Source organism: Miscanthus floridulus, chromosome 5, assembly GCF_019320115.1.
Source record: "Miscanthus floridulus cultivar M001 chromosome 5, ASM1932011v1, whole genome shotgun sequence".
Classification (NCBI taxonomy): Eukaryota; Viridiplantae; Streptophyta; class Magnoliopsida; order Poales; family Poaceae; genus Miscanthus; species Miscanthus floridulus.
The window spans coordinates 8844294-8861880 of NC_089584.1; the positions used below are offsets into that span (position 1 = coordinate 8844294).

Sequence of the window (17587 nt, forward strand, 5' to 3'; positions counted from 1 at the left end):
TTCTAAGACCAAGGTAAAGAGAGGAAAGAGGGCTGGTTGTTGGAAGTATTTCAAGGAGATAAGTGTTCAATCTGCGAAGGAGTTTGGTGTTATGGTGACAAAGGCTAAGTGCAGATTCTGTCATAAGAGTTATGTATACCGTCCAGGGGGAGCAACTTCACAGCTGAACCGCCACCTTGCCCGCTGCACACAGTTTCAGAATAAGCTTGCTAAGGCTAAACAACAACTTGCTCAAGGTACACTCAACTATGTTGCAGATGATGGCTGTCTTGTTGTTAATCCTACTGAATATGACCATGAGCACACTAGAAAATTGATTGCAAAGATGATAATTGTCCATGAGTATTCGTTTAGGATGGTTGAGCATAAATGGTTTAATATCTTGATGAAGTGGATGAATAGCAAGTATGAATGTATTGGTAGGAAGACTATTAAAAATGAATGCATGAAAGTTTATGAATCTGAGAAAGAGCAGCTAAAGAAGAGTCTTAGAGAGGCTGAATCAATAAGTTTGACAACTGATTTGTGGACATCCAATCAAAATGTTCAGTACATGTGTTTGGTGGCACATTACATAGATAGTGATTGGGTTTTGCAATGCCGTGTTCTTAACTTTATTGAGTTAGATCCTCCCCACATCGGTTTAGTGATAGCTCATGCTGTTTTTGAGTGCTTGGTGGAATGGAAAATAGAGGATAAGGTTATGTCAATCACCCTTGATAATGCTTCAAATAATGATACTGCTACTACAAATTTGTCAGCCAAGTTGCTTGCTAGAAAGAATGGTCAGTTTGATCCCCAATATTTTCATGTTCGTTGTGCTGCTCACATAGTCAATTTGGTTGTTAATGATGGTCTAGACCAAATAGAAGGTCTCATAAGTGACCTAAGGAATACTGTGAAATATTTCAAGAGGTCTCCAAGTCGCCTATACAAATTTGTAGAGGTTTGCAATGATTATGCTATTAAAGTTGGGAAATGTTTGTCTCTTGATGTTAAAACAAGGTGGAACTCAACATATAAAATGCTTGACACTTGCATTGAGTATAGGTCTGCATTTGGTTATTATGCTCAAGTAGACCAGAACTATGCATGGAAACCTACAGAATCTGAATGGAACATATATGAGAAGATTAGACCAATTCTAGGAGAGATGGCTGGAGCAACCACTGCATTTTCAGGATCAGTTTACCCTACTGCTAATGTCTTCTACCCTTACATTTTGAAAGTCAAGATTGCATTATTAAAGGCAAAAAATTCTAAGGACCCATATTTAAAGAAAATGACTGCTGCAATGTTAGACAAATTTGATAAATATTGGGAAGAGAAGAACAATGTAATGGTTATTGCTACAATCCTTGACCCTAGGTTCAAAATGAGATATATTCAGTTCTATTTTAGTCAGCTTTATGACTCCTCAAGGTGTGAACAAGAGGTTGCTGATATAAAAAAAGAGTTAGAAGAGCTCTACAAGAAGCATGAGTTGGAGCAACGCCGGAAAATGGGTGGCAGTAGCAGCTCATCAACCACTCAATCAACCTCATCATCAAAGGAAACAACCAGCTCAGTGGCTTGTCTTGTTTCAAGTGAATTTCAGTCTTTTCTAGAGTCAAGTGCTTCAGAAAGTTCAAAATCTGAGTTACTTATCTACCTAGATGAAGCAAACCATCCTTTACATGATAAGAATTTTAACTTACTTCACTATTGGAAGGTGAATGCTCTTAGATTTCCTGTTGTGTCTAGTATGGCAAAGAAGTTCTTAGCTGTCCCAGCTAGCAGCGTATCATCTGAGTCCACTTTCAGTTGTGGAGGTAGAATTCTCGATGACTATAGGAGTTCTTTGAAGCCAGCGACAGTTCAAGCACTAGTTTGTGCATCTAGCTGGATACGAGGTTCTAAAAGTCCTCCTATTATTCTGGTATGTGATTTGTAGTCTATTTTTCAACTACATTTTTCCCAAAGTTTGTGTATGTAATGCTTAATTCTTTTACTGTTTTTATAGGGAGAAGATGGTGATGATGGTGACATTGAGAGTGTGGAGCTTCCCAGTAGTGTGGTGGAAAGCAACTAGTAAGTCTATTTTAGAATGTCCAGCACTGTGGTGGACTGGTGGATATCATATTTGTTCTCACTTGATGTGTTCTTCACATACAGGTTACAAGATATAAAGGGGGAACAGAACTAGGGACCTGACGACCTGTTGGCTGCGCTCCATGGTTGCTTTTGACTTGCTTTTGGTGTATATATATTACCTGCAAAACTGATTAGTTTACCACTCAAGCTGTAGCTCATTTATTTTGCTTGGTTCTTGAATTCTGTATGGATGAATGGGTGATGTACTGATGTGTAAACTGTATGAGTACGAGTGTATGACTATCATGAACTCATGGTCATGGTCGTGGTGGGCTGGCTGGACAAAAACTTTGTGGAATTGTGGATCAATCGATGGATGGATTATATTCTCTATTATTAAATTTATAAGTACTTTGTGTTTGTTGCTCACTAGCTTTTATAATCTTCCTGTATCGTGTTTTTAAGATTTGGCTCGCAGCCAAACGAGCTAGCTCGAGCTTTTATAGCTACCTGGGTATAACAGCCGAATCGGCTAGCCAACAGCCGGCTAAAGTACGAAGTACTTACCACTCCTACTCCTAAGGGGTGGCCGGAGCCAAAAAAAGTAAGTAACTATATTTGTTGATTGTGTGTCTTTTACAATAGCTAGGGTCCAATATTTATACCCAGGGCCGAAACACGAATCCTACTTAAGCACGACTCATTTATAATTTTTGGCCTAAGAGAAAACATTCCTAATTTAAGATAACTTGGACCCTAATCTTTCCCTTTTTGTAGAGTCCAACATGTTTTTCCTTGCACCGATTGTAACTATCATAGTTATCTGATGGCGCTATCTGAAGAGAGCCAATTCTAGTGTTGTATTCAAATCAGCTGATACCGACCTTTATGCAATCGATTCCTTGATGACATGATCTTGGGAGCTTTTGAGTTCTCACAATCCTTCTTCCAAATTCTGGTGTAAACACATGCCCCCAATTTTGGGATAAAAGTAATTTTATTCCAAAATTATCACGTCTGTACCCCCGATAGGTCCTGCAGTCACGGGTAGAGAATTTTGATCAGTGGTCTACTGTTTGTCACCATCTATGTCAGCTTATGAGCCCATGCTTCAAAACTTTTACGAGAGCATCATTGCTTCATGGACACTTGGATCCATCTTTCCAGGCTGACTATAAAACATCTATCCAACTCTGGTGAGAGCAATTCAACAATCCAGCTATGTTTCTCTTCTATCTGCTTCCTCGAGTGCCTTTGACTCCGTCGGACTCTCCATGGTCTAATTCCTTGCTATGAGGATCTTGAGTGGTTAGAAGAATTCTTGTGCATAGGGTGATTGTGTCGCTCATCTTAGCGCCTTGTCGAGCAAGAGGATCAGCTACTACGGCTAGAAGAATTCTTGTGATATCACCTAAGTCTTCTCTCCATGCTCGCAGAGCTATTCTAGTGTTTGCAGGGGCTAAATGTGTGGACATCTTCCCCCTTGTTCGCTCCATCAAATGCCCATTAGAAAAGCCACAGACTTCTTTCCCACAGTTTCCCAGTCACCGAGAAATCAGCTGGGCATCTATTAAGCAGGCGGCCTTTCCCCTTCTCCTGGCATAATTTTTTCAACGGGCCAATGTGACTCGGTTTATGATGACCTTTGGCCTTGTGGGGATCCGGACTCCCTTCAATCCAAAGAAGCCTTGGTGGGTTGATCGCAGGTCAATGTAAACATTTTGTATCCATCCCACGATATTTTGTGATTACAGGAAGCAATAAGTCTGAATCTATTATCTCTTCATTATCCGTCCCGTGAATTTCTAGAGTGTCGATCCATTTCCGTATCTGACTTTAATTCCATAACCCCAGCGAAATCTATCTTCTCACCTTACTAGGCTATATATACAGGCCACGGCTGTGGATAAAAAATAACTCGCTTCGTCTCAAACCTTTTATGTCTTTAGTGTGATTTCTATTTTCCCATAGGTGTGAGATCATAGAGAATAGCAAGAGGTCTGCTGAGGAGGCCCTCAACGGAGGTGTGTCGTCACGCCATCACCTTCATCACCAAGAGGGTGCAACTCATGATCCTCTCACTGCCTCGAGGCATTGGGCTGACTCCATTTAGCCTTTGGGGTTTTCTTCATCAACAGCTCACCGCCAGCTCCACTGTTATCCGAGGAGGTGGGTCGACAATGACGACTTGCTCTCCTCCATCGATAGGCATGACCAGAATCTCGCTGACTGTCTCTCCCTCATAGAATCGACTCTGGCCATGGTCTAATGTCGATCGCCTCTCGAGATTGATTCAGTGGAGGATAGGCTGGCTAAGGCTGAGGCTAGGATCATGGGTGAGATATCTATCATAACTTTTGTCTCTTCTCAATTTTATCTTCAAGACCCTGATCATCTCTCCTTTGAATCTTTTTAGATTTGTTAGCTCGGCTGGAAAGCCTCCGATCAGCTGTGGAGTACACGACAGGATTCATCAACGCCAGAGGCGCCATCCTAGTGGTTCACCTGCACGACATCCCAAATCATGTCAGGGAGGTCTCTTTGCATGGCGTTCGTCATGGTGCTGCCATGGCGTTGGCTGCTGCGCAAGCCCGTTCTGGCCACGAGCTTCGGCTTCTTCCCCATGGTTTTCCAACCGTGGCACACCCTGGGGATCATGATCGCCTGGTCGAGGATTTCTTTGGCACCGTCAACTCTGTAGCCCTTACTTCCTAGGCCGACGATATAGTATCCAAAGTGTTTTCTGGCTTATAGTTTGTAATAGGTGATATTTAGCAAACAATTTCTCCATCTTGAGTGTTTTTCTTTTGCTTCATATTCCATATTCCACGCATCAATTTGTTCATGTTTGCTTTGCCCCTATAGGTGATACACATCGTACCAGCTTCTACCCCTTTGGGTTTATTTTTGTGCTAGAGGCGATACCTTTCTGGTATCGGCTATTAGAGCTAACGACCGAACAAATTAGTTGTCAAGTATTAATCCAAATGCTAGGGTAATATTTCTTTAGATATTTCCCATTGATTGCTCTACCAAATTCTTCTTCTCCTCTTAGTGTTTCCAAAATATAAGCATTACCATGCACACAACATTTGCCGAACTTGCTGTCCTTTGACCCGATCGGCAATCTCACTTTCTAGACCAAGTCTCCTTTAGAAAATTGCTTACTCTTAACTTTTTTATTGTAATATTTTGCAACCCTCACTTTGTTGGCTTCGATATTCTTAAGAGCACATAGCCAATGGCAACTCAAATCCTCTAAGCTATCTATCATAAGATTCTTGTAGACTTCGGCTGATAAATCATTTTGCAAGGTGACACGCCTCGATCTAGCCTGAACTTCCCAAGGAAGGACCGCATTATGGCCATACACAAGTTCATAGGGTGATGTTTTAATCGATCCATGATAGGCCATCCTATATGCCTATAGTGCCTCATTAAGCATTGAATGACACTTCTTTGGCTGCTCCTCAATCTTTTTCTTGATCAGCTCAATCATAATCTGATTGGACGCCTCTATCTAGCCATTAGCCTGAGCATAGTAAGGAGAAGAATTTAGTACCTTGATTCCCATACTGGTAGCAAAATCTCCAAACTCTTTTGATGTGAACATTGTCCCTTGATCAGTAGTGATAGTTTGAGGAATCCTAAAATGATACACAATATGCTCTTTGACAAAATGAACCATATTCTTTGAGGTTACCATCTTCAAAGGAATTGCCTCAACCCACTTATTAAAGTAATTTGTTGCTACCAATATGAACTTATATCCTTTACTTGAGGGCGGAAAAATTTGGCCAATTAAATCAATTCCCTAACCTCGAAATGGCCATGGTTTGATTATCTGATTCATGGCCGATGCAGGCGATTTCTGGACATTACCAAAATATTGATAGTCCTAGCACCCCTTATAATATTCAAAATTGTCTTCCAATATTGTTGGCAAAAAATATCTAGTTCTGTGAATAATCCATTTCATTTTATAAGCCGATTAATGAGCCCCACATATCCCTTCATGCACTTCACCCATCAACACCTTAGTTTCCTCTTGATTTAAGCATTTGAGCAACACCCCATCAACTGTTTTTTAATAAAGCTGATCATCCAGTAACACATACTTAGTCGATTTATATCTTAGCTTTCTAGCAACTTTCTGTGATAGATTCCTAAGGTAATCGGCTATTTCAACTCTCCAATCATCATTAGAGGTTTCACTACTCAAGACTTCTCGAAACACTCGATAACCTGATGCACTTTGAGCTAAACGATTAGCCTCTTGATTCTGTGCTCTCAAAATATGTTAAAAAGAGACATGAAGAAATTCCTTGAGCAACTTTTGGCACTCATCATAGTATCCTCTCAAAGTATCTTCTTTGCACTCATATAGGCCGATCAACTGATTAATAACTAACTATGAATCTCCAAATACTTCAATTGCTTCGGCCTTTACTTCATGAAGCTGAAGTCCTTTAAGAATAGCCTCATATTCCGCTTGGTTGTTGGTAATCATTAGTTCAGTTGGAAGAGCAAACTCAAAACTTGCCCCCCGAGGTGAAATAATAACAATACCAATGCCACCACCTTGCTTGCATGATGATCCATCAAAGAATAATGTCCAAGGTATTGGCTCTACATAATCAATGATTGGTTTATGATGCTGGATGACAAAATTGGCCATTATTTGTCCTTTGACTGCTTTAGTCGATTCGTACTTTAAATCAAATTCTGATAACGCGAGAATCCACTTTCCCATTCTCCTATTCAGTATTGGCATTGATAACATGTGCTTAATCATATCAGCCTTGGAAACAACCATACATTCAACCGATAATAAGTAGTGTCGCAACTTAGTGCAAGAAAAATATAAGCACAAGCATAACTTTTTGGTGGGAGAATATATTGTCTTTGGATTCAGAAGTCTTCTACTCAGTTAGAAAATTACTCGCTCTTTTCCTTCAAACTCTTGCATTAAGGCTGGTTCACTTATTTTGTCATCAGCCGATATGTACAACTTTGAAGGCTTACCTTGCTGAGGAGGGACCAGCATGGGTGGACATTTCATATATTTTTTTATCTCCTCAAATGCCTTTTGTTGTATGTCACCCCACTTAAATTCTTGACCATTTTTCAATTTCAACAAGGGAGAAAACGGCAGAACTCTTTTCGACAAATTTGAAATGAATCTTCTAATAAAATTAATCTTACCAAAAAAATATTGTAACTCTGTTTTAGTAGTCGGGGGAACTGCCTCATCAATTGCCTTTATGCTTTTTTGACCAACTTTGATTCCTCTCTCGTAGACCATGAAACCCAAGAATTGTCCAGCTGACACTCCAAAAGCACACTAATTAGGATTCATCTTTAGACCATGTTTTCTTATACATTTTAGAGTCTTTCACAAATCAGCTAGATGCTCCTTATACCCATTGGATTTTATCATCATGTCATCAATGTAGATTTCAACAATCCTACCGATCAACTTATGAAAAATTCATTGACATCTAATAAGTTGCACCGGCATTCTTCAAACCAAAGGTCATCACAAGCCACTCAAATAAACCGATTACGCCAGGGCACCTGAAAGCGGTCTTTGCTATATCTTCCTCATCCATGAAAATTTGATTATATCCCGCATTGCCGACCATGAAGCTAATAACTTTGTGCCTGGCTGCTGCGTCTACCAACATATCGGCTATTGGCATCGGATAACCATCCATGGGTGTAGCCTAGTTCAGATCTCTAAAATCGATGCAAACCCTTAATTTTCCATTCTTCTTATACACAGGGACAACATTCGATATCCACTCTTCATATCAGCATGGTTGGATAAACTTTGCTTCTAGTAACCTTTCAGTCTCTTTTTTATATCATCAAGCATGTTCGGGTTGAATCTCCTTGAAGCTTATTTAAACGGCTAATATCTAGGTTTGATTGGCAACCGATGTTCAATAATTGATCGGTCTAGACTAGGCATCTCATACTATTCCCAAGCAAAATAGTCTTTAAATTTCTTTAATAAATCAACTAACTCTCGCTTATACTCAGGATCCAACTTGGCACTCACATACATCGGCCTAGATCTATCTTTAGAACCAATATCTACCTGTTTTAATTCATCGGCCGACGTGAAGCCATATCCTAGTTTACCATCTGTACCATCTATTAGATTATCCATTAAGACAAATTTTCAAAGCCGGCTGCTTGGATCGGCTGTTGGTTTCATTATTGATTCTAATGAAGCATCCTTCCCATATCTTGCCAGAAAAGCATTCGAAGTCTCCTAGTTCCCAAAAAACTAGATCGGTTGTTGCGATACTCATAGACTCATCAGTGTGAACCAGCTCGACCTCATCTCCATGCCATTGAATCAAACATTGATGCATGGTCAATGGTACACAACAATTCGCCTAAATCCAATCACGACCAAAGAGTAAACTATATGACCCTTTTCCATCGATGACAAAGAACGTGGTAAGCAGAGTCTTACTCCCGATTGTTAGTTCGACGTTCATTGCCCCCCGGGTCTTAGATGCATTACCCCCAAAGTCCTTAAGCATCATGTCAGTCTCAATCAGATCTCTTGGTCCCTTGCTAAGTTTATGAAAAGTGATGTAAGGCATGAGATTGACAGAAGCAACTCCGTCCACCAACATCTTGTTCATCGGCTTCCCATCAACAAAACCTTTCACATATAAAGCCTTTAAGTGCTGATGCTTGATTGATTTATCAAATATTGCTTGTTGTATAACTATCAACTTGGCAACATCTCCTCATACTCCGATTCATCAAAATCTGAGTAAACTTCTTGATCTGTTGGAGCCCTAAACTCTGATGGCAACAGTAAGGCCATTTGAATATTAGTCGATGGTTACCTTCTATCGGCTGTTTACTTAGCATGCCATACTTGAGGTTTACTGGATGCCTAAGCTTGTTCCAACTCTCTATTCCTTAGGTGTTGCACCCTTCTCTTCTGGCTTCTTGTCAAACCTCCTGGACACCATTGGCCTTCCTGCCAAACATATTCTCTCTCATTGCCTTCTTTTTATAATCAGCCCAGTCTTGGTCAACAACTCGTTTTCCAAGCCGATCATGAACACTTTTATTTTTTAAGCGTCCGATCCATATTATTATGATGATACACATCTTGAGCATGAATAGACCAGCGACTGGTTTGAGATTACCTAAACTCCCAATATTGTTCGCTGCACTCTGGACAGTTATTCCTGGTAGACAACTTCAAACCTTTGTTTCAGCAATGTCTGAAGAAAGGATAATTCTAATGTGATTCAGCTTGCTTTCTTTCATACCCCTCTTTTTCATGTTGATGCTGGTATTCTTGCTCTTCTAACCAATGCTGATAATCATTTTCCTTCTACCGCTGCCATTTATTCAACAGAATTCAAGATGTAACCCACGGCTTTGTCGCCCCTATCTTTTGATGTTTTCCCCTGCTCATATCGGCTCTTTTGCTTGTCGTGATGTCTTCTAATTTCTCTATATTCGTCAGCCTGATATTTGCATCTCAGGATCGACTATTCTAGTTTCTCTTGATTTGGTTGATGTCAGGACCTTAGTCTTTTCTTTGAGCAGCCTAGCATCGACCATGTTTTGATCTCCTAGAAAAGGATTATCATTAACTTTCATCTTCCGAAGCATATCAAATTTGAGCCTTCCTTGCTGAAACTCTGTATATGCTAGTCGGAAAATTATGCATTCAATAGTAGAATGAGAAGTGGTGTTATGGAACTTGTAGAACTTCTTATTCTTCAACTAATCAGGGGGAAACATAACATGATTATCGGGCAAGTTGATCTATCCCTTCTCAAGCAAGAAATCGAAGAGCTTGTCTGATTTTGTGATGTCAAAATCATAGCTCTCCTTGACTCCTCTTCTCCAAGGATTTGGTACCATTACTGTCTTTTTGCCCTAATTTCATTCAGCCAGCGGCAACCTCTTCTTCTTCATCTTCATAGCTATCATCGGCTGAATATGGATTATAAGCTTCAGCCACTGTGGTACTTTTCTGGAAATCGGGTATCTCTGCGCATACTCTGGAATTGGCTATTGAGTGCTGCCACTCGCTGAGCCAATTGACCCAAGTTATTAAACTCTTGTCCTAGCAGCTTCTCTCTCCATGTCGGCAACATCCCTTGAACGGCCAAAGCAGCTAGCTGATCATCAGTCAAGTTTAATGAGAAGCATAAATTTCTAGTCTCTCGGAACCTCTAAAGAAACTCAGTGCCTGATTCATTAGTTTTCTGTCTTATAGTTGTCAAATCAGGTAATCTTCTTTTCTCAAGCCCAAGTATAGAAATATGTATGAAATTTCTTCTCCTGGGTCAGCCCAATTGACAATAGAGTTGACTGGCAGTGATAAAAACCAAGTGAAGGCTGGCCCTGATAGTCATAGGGAGAAGAAACGAACTCGATGTGCCTCTTCAACGGATGCCTCACCCAATTGTGTAAGATACCGACTGACATGTTCTATTATGCTTGTGCTGTCTTGGCTAATGAACTTAGCAAACTCTAGGAGCCTATAATTTGTAGGAAGAGCAACCAAATCATACCATTCTGGATATAGGCATTTGTACGAGAAGGTTAGTCCTTTTGGCTTCAGACCGAACTGATTCTTCATTATCTCGGTCACTCTCAGTAGCAACTCATCAGCATTTGAATTTGGATTTCTCTGCACCTACTAGTCCCATCTGTGGATTGAAATCTTGTGTACCTTGATACCCTAGATTCGGAATCATATGAAGGGTGTTATAATCTGTGCCATAATGATACTCTTGTGGAATCTCTATCTACTGGGTCCTCTGCTAGTTTGCTGCTTGAAATATCTAGGTTATAGACATTAGGATCTATATCTCTACGGATCTTTGAATTGATGGTGCTATTTTTTGAGCCGACGATGGTATGTGGCCTGATATGCCAAAATTAATCATCTGGTTTTGACCTTGCCCCGCCGACTGTTGCACATACTGCACTGACGATCCAGGATTATACTGTATCCGATTTATAGTAGCGCCTTGAACTTGCTTAGATGAGCTCTGAACTACCTGGACATCATCATTACCAGCTAGTGTTGCTTCTTAATGGCTAGTACCGATTTGATTAGTCCTTTGAGTCGATGGATGTGAAATGTTGTAATAAGACGGTCCAACCTGATCAACTGGAAACCCATGAAACACCTCCTTTATGGTGTTGTGGAATGTGTTCAAGAAAAATTCATTATGGTTCGATATAACATCATGAACAGATTTGTTTATAGCTTTCAGTGAAGAAACGTCTGTCTTCAGTCTCATCTGCATCTGTCTGCCCATGCAATGTAGGATAACAAACACTTGTTCTGAAATTCTTTTATAGATTTGCTGATGATATCTTTATCTCCATCAGGTAGGTCTTATAAGGTACTATAAAGATGTCGTTGTTGTTGTAAGTCGCTATGATGGTTGTGGGGTCCCACTGGGCGTGCCAGGACATGTGTCGGCACAAAAATTTGTCCCGTGCCGAGGCACACGAGCAAGCCAGAAGGGTCTGCTCGATGGAGCTGAAGATCCGCTTAGCTTCAACGTAGGAATTATCGATCATGCGCACCTCTCCCGAGATGTGCCAGTCAATTTGACCCTGCAATTGATAAGGAGAGAAAGTTAATCAGTAATTTAAGGCAGAACATGCCTGGTGTTGCCAGACAGTCCCAAATGTGTGGCTCTGAGAGCCAATATGGAAGGAGATCGACTAAATAGCCGATTCCAGCATACTCATAAGAATAAATCAGTTAAAGCTCATGAAATTATGGAAGAAAAATCGGTTATCATTCAGGATGAATATTGTTATTTAGACAAATATTAGTCAATGGCAGTAGGATATCAACACTAATCAGTTTATGCTAAGCCAATGACTGCAAGTAACCGAATTCTTTTTATATAAAAATTCAGCCCATCACAATTTAACCATTTAATAGAGATAGATCAAATGAAACATATTAGATCTCATCTATCGCTATGACCAGTGAGGTATGAGGCAGAATCATGTAGGCCATAGAAACAGCAATAAATTCGACGACCCTAACTTATTACTAATATCAGTGGGGCATGAGGTAAAATTATGCAGGCCGTAATACAATAATAAGATTATGGGGCTAACATATCTTTCAACCTACCCTTACTTCAACGGTCTCGTGGCGTGAACTGCATATGTGAAAACACTCGATATCGACTAAAACAGCCGATTCAGGCATAGCGCACAATTAAGGTCATGCCCTATCAGGAACAGATCTACCAAATAACGATCTCCGCTCCATGGTGCTAACAGTGGGGTGTAAGGCAGAATCACACAGGCCGTGATAACGGGCCGTGGAACTGGTTTTCGTTAGCCGATAGATCTATTTAAGATCAGGCATGCCTTAACCGCGCGCTATACACGATCAAGATTGATATAAAACAGCCGATAAAACATAACTCATCATTTAAGGTGCGGATCAGATCAGTTTAAATTAACAAACGATGGGTAAAATAGGATATAAGGCTGATCTAGATCAATCCCAATCGGGCAAAGCGATATTGTTGTAATTAAATAAATAATGAAAGCAATAAACAATATCGGTAACTTAATGAATCTATCCGAAGGACGCCACCCTTAGATAGAGCCGATAATTTGACCTTAATCTAGTTCGAGCAGTGGAGATCGATCGGATCTATGCAGTCGTACTTGAACTAGACAAGAATCAATAACTAGCTTATACCAGAGTCACAGTGGAGGTCGACCGGATCGATGCAGCCGTACAAACGGAAGTATAAGCCATGACGGTACTTACAGATAAGCCGGAGGTCGGCCGGACCAATGTAGCCCTGCTCACTGAAGAACTCGCCGAGATCTACTCTACTCCTACTCCTAAGGGATGGCCGGAGCCAAAAAAGTAAGTAACTTATATTTAATTGATTGTGTGTTTTTTACAATAACCGGGGTCCGATATTTATACCCAGGGCCGAAACACGAATCCTACTTAAGCACGACTCATTTATAATTTTTGGTCTAAGAGAAAATAGTCTTAATTTAAGATAACTTGGACTCTGATCTTTCTCTTTTTGTAGAGTCCAACATGTTTTTCCTAGCGCCGATTGTAGCTATCATAGTTATCTGCTGGCGCTATCTGAAGAGAGCCGATTCCAGTGATGTATTCAAATTAGCTGATATCGACCTTTATGCAATCGATTCCTTGATGACATGATCTCGAGAGCTTTCGAGTTCTTGCGATCCTTCTTTAAAATTCTGATGTAAACTGGACCATTTTACAACGCACAAATATATATGTGTAGACCACGCTAGCCGCTGAAATTGACATGCAGCCACCCTTCGCTGAAACATATTTGTACCTTGGTCGTGTAACATATGTTGACGCGACTTATTATCGATCAAAAATATAATGTCCCAATCAAAAGGATAACTGTTTCCGCATATTGTCATTTGCTTAATCCTATATTCATGGTTATTAAAGTGAGATAAAGTGACAAGAAAGCTAGAAGAGCCAAGCATAGTGACATTTTTTCAATGTAGTAGTACAGTATTCCATTACCGTACCAGCTAGCTTGGTCAAAGGAGTTAGTATATCATATATGTAAATGTCGCAGCTGCCAAAGACCAATACAATACAGAACTTCCAGTCCCTGCAGGTCTGTGGTCTGCAAACGTTCAGACAGCAGCCAGCGTATATGGATACTACTAATAGTTACACATAAGCACCATGCGTACATATAAGAGAGTTTTTTTTTCTTCTAAATCCTTGGAGAGGTACCAAAATTATAACTTACTCCCTCCGTCCTGTAATATACTACATTCTACAGACGATCAGATACATTAAGAGAGAATATATAAAAAGATGAGTGTACCCTCACTTTATTTTCTAATTAGAGACTATCATTAACATTATTGATGATGATTGGTTGATAAATAGCAAGTAGCAATTTAATGCCTACCCAATTCATACAACTATTTAATGCAAAACAATTTTGTCCCCCTAGAATCGCTTATATTTGTGTACAATTTTTAAATCTTTGCATGCGCTATATTACATGATAGAGGCACTGAGGCAGTAATTAGATAGGACTAGATATAGGTTTTTCTAAATCCTTAGAAGGATGGTAACTAGGCACCTGTGTCTGTGTGTGCTATTTTTCTGTGGTCAAACAATATAAAACTAGACGGCATGCAGAATAATTTTTTTCCCTTGGAAAGCAGCTCTGTGTGTTCGAGTAATTGAAGTATGTAATATATCACACCACACGTATGTGTTGCCCTACACGTCCTATATATAGGGGGTGCAAACACCACGTCCTAGTTACCAAAAACACACACACACACATAACGTGTAGCTCTCTCCCCGTGAACGACGTCGCTAATGGCGGTGGTTAACCTGCTGTTTGCTGCGCTAATCGCCTGCTCTCATGCACTAGTAGGCACGCTTGCGATTGTTGGAGATCACCGTCCCTGGCCACCCGCCCTCGCCGCGCTCGTGGCGGAGGGCAGGCTCCGAACCGACACCAACGCCACGGTGGCGGCCTCGACGGACTTCGGCAACATCACGTCGGCGCTGCCGGCGGCGGTCCTGTACCCGTCGTCCACGGGTGACCTGGCGGCGCTCCTGGCCGCGGCCAACTCCACCCCCGGGTGGCCCTACACCATCGCGTTCCGTGGCCGCGGCCACTCGCTCATGGGCCAAGCCTTCGCCCCCGGCGGCGTGGTCGTCAACATGGCCTCCCTGGGCGACGCCGCCGCCGCCGCCGCGCCGCGCATCAACGTGTCCGCGGACGGCCGGTACGTGGACGCCGGCGGCGAGCAGATGTGGATCGACGTGCTGCGCGCGTCGCTGACGCGCGGGGTGGCGCCGCGGTCCTGGACGGACTACCTCTACCTCACCGTCGGCGGCACACTGTCCAACGCCGGCATCAGCGGCCAGGCGTTCCGGCACGGCCCACAGATATCTAACGTGTTGGAGCTGGACGTTATCACCGGTACGTCTGCACCTACGTTCCTTGCACAAAATATCCGCGCACCACACCAACAAGCCAACGCTAGCTCGATCGCCCTTTTCTTTAAAATTGCTTATTATTGGTACGTACTAATAGATAATTACGTACCACACCTGCATCGATCAACTGCCGTTGTTGCTTGCCACGGGGCGACACTATCGACAGCAACCATCTCCAATCAACCTGATTAAATTCGTTAACTACAATGCAAATCATATTTAAAATTGTACTCCATTATACTAGAAGGGCAAGGTGGTTAATGTCCGCGCTGCACCGGCCGGCAGGCGAGGGGCGGCGACGTCTTTATTAAGTACAGTAATAAATAAACATGCTGGCTCGCAGTATTGAACTATTGATGCGTTGACATTGGAATTTCGATCAATTGTCGGGCGTTGACTTTGTCGTGCAAGCGTGCGTGCAGGCCACGGGGAGATGATGACGTGCTCCAAGGAGCTCAACGCTGACCTGTTCGACGCCGTCCTGGGCGGGCTGGGCCAGTTCGGCGTGATCACCCGCGCACGGATCGTGGTGGAGCCGGCGCGGGCGCGGTGGGTGCGGCTCGTCTACACCGACTTCGCCACGTTCACCGCCGACCAGGAGCGGCTCATCGCCCCGCGGGCCGACGGCGCGTTCGGCCCGATGAGCTACGTCGAGGGGTCGGTGTTCGTGAACCAGAGCCTCGCCACCGACCTCACGAACACGGAGTTCTTCTCCGACGCCGACGTCGCCAGGATCGTGGAGCTGGCGAGGGAGAGGAACGCCACCACCGTGTACAGCATCGAGGCCACCATCAACTACGACAACGCCACGTCGGTGGACCAGGTACTGACCACGTCTATAGCTCCCGGTCGCCATGACCATGATGCTTGCATGGATGTGATGGGTGATTACTCTTACCGGACCGGGCAAGCATGCATGCAGGAGCTCAAGTCTGTGCTGGACACGCTAAGCTTCGTGGAGGGGTTCGCGTTCCAGCGCGACGTGACCTACGAGGAGTTCCTGGACAGGGTGCATAACGAGGAGGTGGCGCTCGACAAGATGGGGCTATGGCGAGTGCCGCACCCGTGGCTCAACATGTTCGTGCCGCGGTCGCGCATCGCCGACGTGGACCGCGGCGTCTTCAAGGGCATCCTCCAGGGCACCGACATCGTCGGCCAGTTCATCGTCTACCCCCTCAACAAATCCATGTACGTGCACGGACGCCTGTGTATGCAAACCATCAAGCTAGCTGTGCACGCCCTGACTCGCTCTTCGATTCTCTGGGTTTTAATTCATCAGGTGGGACGACGACATGTCGGCGGCGACGCCGTCGGAGGACGTGTTCTACGCAGTGTCGCTGCTCATCTCGTCGGTGGCCAACGACCTAGCGAGGCTGAAGGAGCAGAACCGGAGGATCCTGCGCTTCTGCGACCTCGCCGGGATCCAGTACAAGAGCTACCTGGCGCGTTACACCAATCGCAGTGACTGGGTCCGCCACTTCGGCACCGTCAAGTGGAATCGCTTCGTGGAGATGAAGAACAAGTACGACCCCAACAAGCTGCTCTCCCCCGGCCAGGACATCTTCAACTGATAATACCATGCATCATATCGCCACTAACTCAGAACGCAAACGCATGCTTTCTTGGATTAATAATGTGAATTACCAGCGGTTGTTAATTAATATGTATATATAGATCACTGATGTCAAGGTCATTATTTACGTTATGGAAGATATATAGTGATAAAGTGAAACCATGTACTCCCCGAGTAAAATCATATTCTCATTTCATCTGTGCACCTCCCTAGGTTTAGGTTGAAAAACTATTAGCCAGATCTCAGACTTGACGTAGACGACATTTGTGGATATTGTTTTTACTTTTTTGAGGCATTGCTAGAGGAACCCCATGGTTCCTCCCTATGCATGCATCTGCATATGGGGCATGTGCCCTCAAGGGTAAAACTTTCACATCCATCATGTCGATTGCAGTTTTTTAATGGTCAGTTGGTTGTGTATTTGTCATGTGGTTGTTTTGTTTTCACATCCATCGTGTTAGGAGTCTTGTGGTGGTAGTATTTTTTTACTTCATTACTATAAGTTAATTCTTATGTATTACATTATTAGTAATATATATGTCCAACAAACTTGTTATCAGTTTATTTTTTTATAAAAAAATAGAACACTTGGATGTTCTATTGTGTTATTTAAAAAAATAGAACACTCAGGTATTATTATATACTACATATCACTCAAAATTTTCACTCGTTGGGTGATGATCCAACATTCTATCCTCCTATTCAGTACTGACTAGGAGCAATAATACGCACCATACATTTTCTTTTCCTCTCTCCCTCCGTCGATGTCGACTCCCCCTCAATCCGGTTGCCTGCGTGGCTGCGTCATCACTGCCTTGGCTTGCCTTTGCTAGTTGGCAATTGCCACCGTACCCCTCTGGTCAGCGAAAACCCTCCAACCTTCATACCAAAACTCCGAATCCTAACCCATAATT

At 42.7% G+C, this 17587-nt stretch overlaps 2 protein-coding genes across 2 annotated transcripts; both read left to right on the forward strand.

Annotated features, from left to right (window-relative positions):
- The first annotated feature begins 8 nt into the window (after positions 1-8).
- On the forward strand, positions 9-2071 carry LOC136451460 (zinc finger BED domain-containing protein RICESLEEPER 2-like). The gene is made up of 2 exons (XM_066452165.1): positions 9-1918; positions 2003-2071. Exons 1-2 carry the CDS (start codon positions 92-94, stop codon positions 2069-2071), a joined length of 1896 nt encoding a protein of 631 aa, XP_066308262.1. The 5' UTR covers positions 9-91.
- A 12361-nt stretch (positions 2072-14432) lies between these two features.
- Positions 14433-17141, forward strand: LOC136451461 (cytokinin dehydrogenase 1-like). Its single transcript, XM_066452166.1, has 4 exons — positions 14433-15083; positions 15523-15923; positions 16023-16288; positions 16380-17141. The coding sequence occupies exons 1-4, from the start codon at positions 14471-14473 to the stop codon at positions 16669-16671; spliced, it is 1572 nt and encodes a 523-aa protein (XP_066308263.1). The 5' UTR covers positions 14433-14470; the 3' UTR covers positions 16672-17141.
- Positions 17142-17587: the final 446 nt, after the last annotated feature.

Coding starts and splice junctions, on each gene's coding strand:
- LOC136451461 (XM_066452166.1), top strand. CDS start 14,471: ATGGCGGTGGTTAACCTGCTGTTTGCTGCGCTAATCGCCTGCTCTCAT. Junction 15,924..16,022: donor ACGCCACGTCGGTGGACCAG/GTACTGACCACG, acceptor GCATGCATGCAG/GAGCTCAAGTCTGTGCTGGA. Junction 16,289..16,379: donor TACCCCCTCAACAAATCCAT/GTACGTGCACGG, acceptor TTAATTCATCAG/GTGGGACGACGACATGTCGG.
- LOC136451460 (XM_066452165.1), top strand. CDS start 92: ATGGTGACAAAGGCTAAGTGCAGATTCTGTCATAAGAGTTATGTATAC. Junction 1,919..2,002: donor AAAGTCCTCCTATTATTCTG/GTATGTGATTTG, acceptor CTGTTTTTATAG/GGAGAAGATGGTGATGATGG.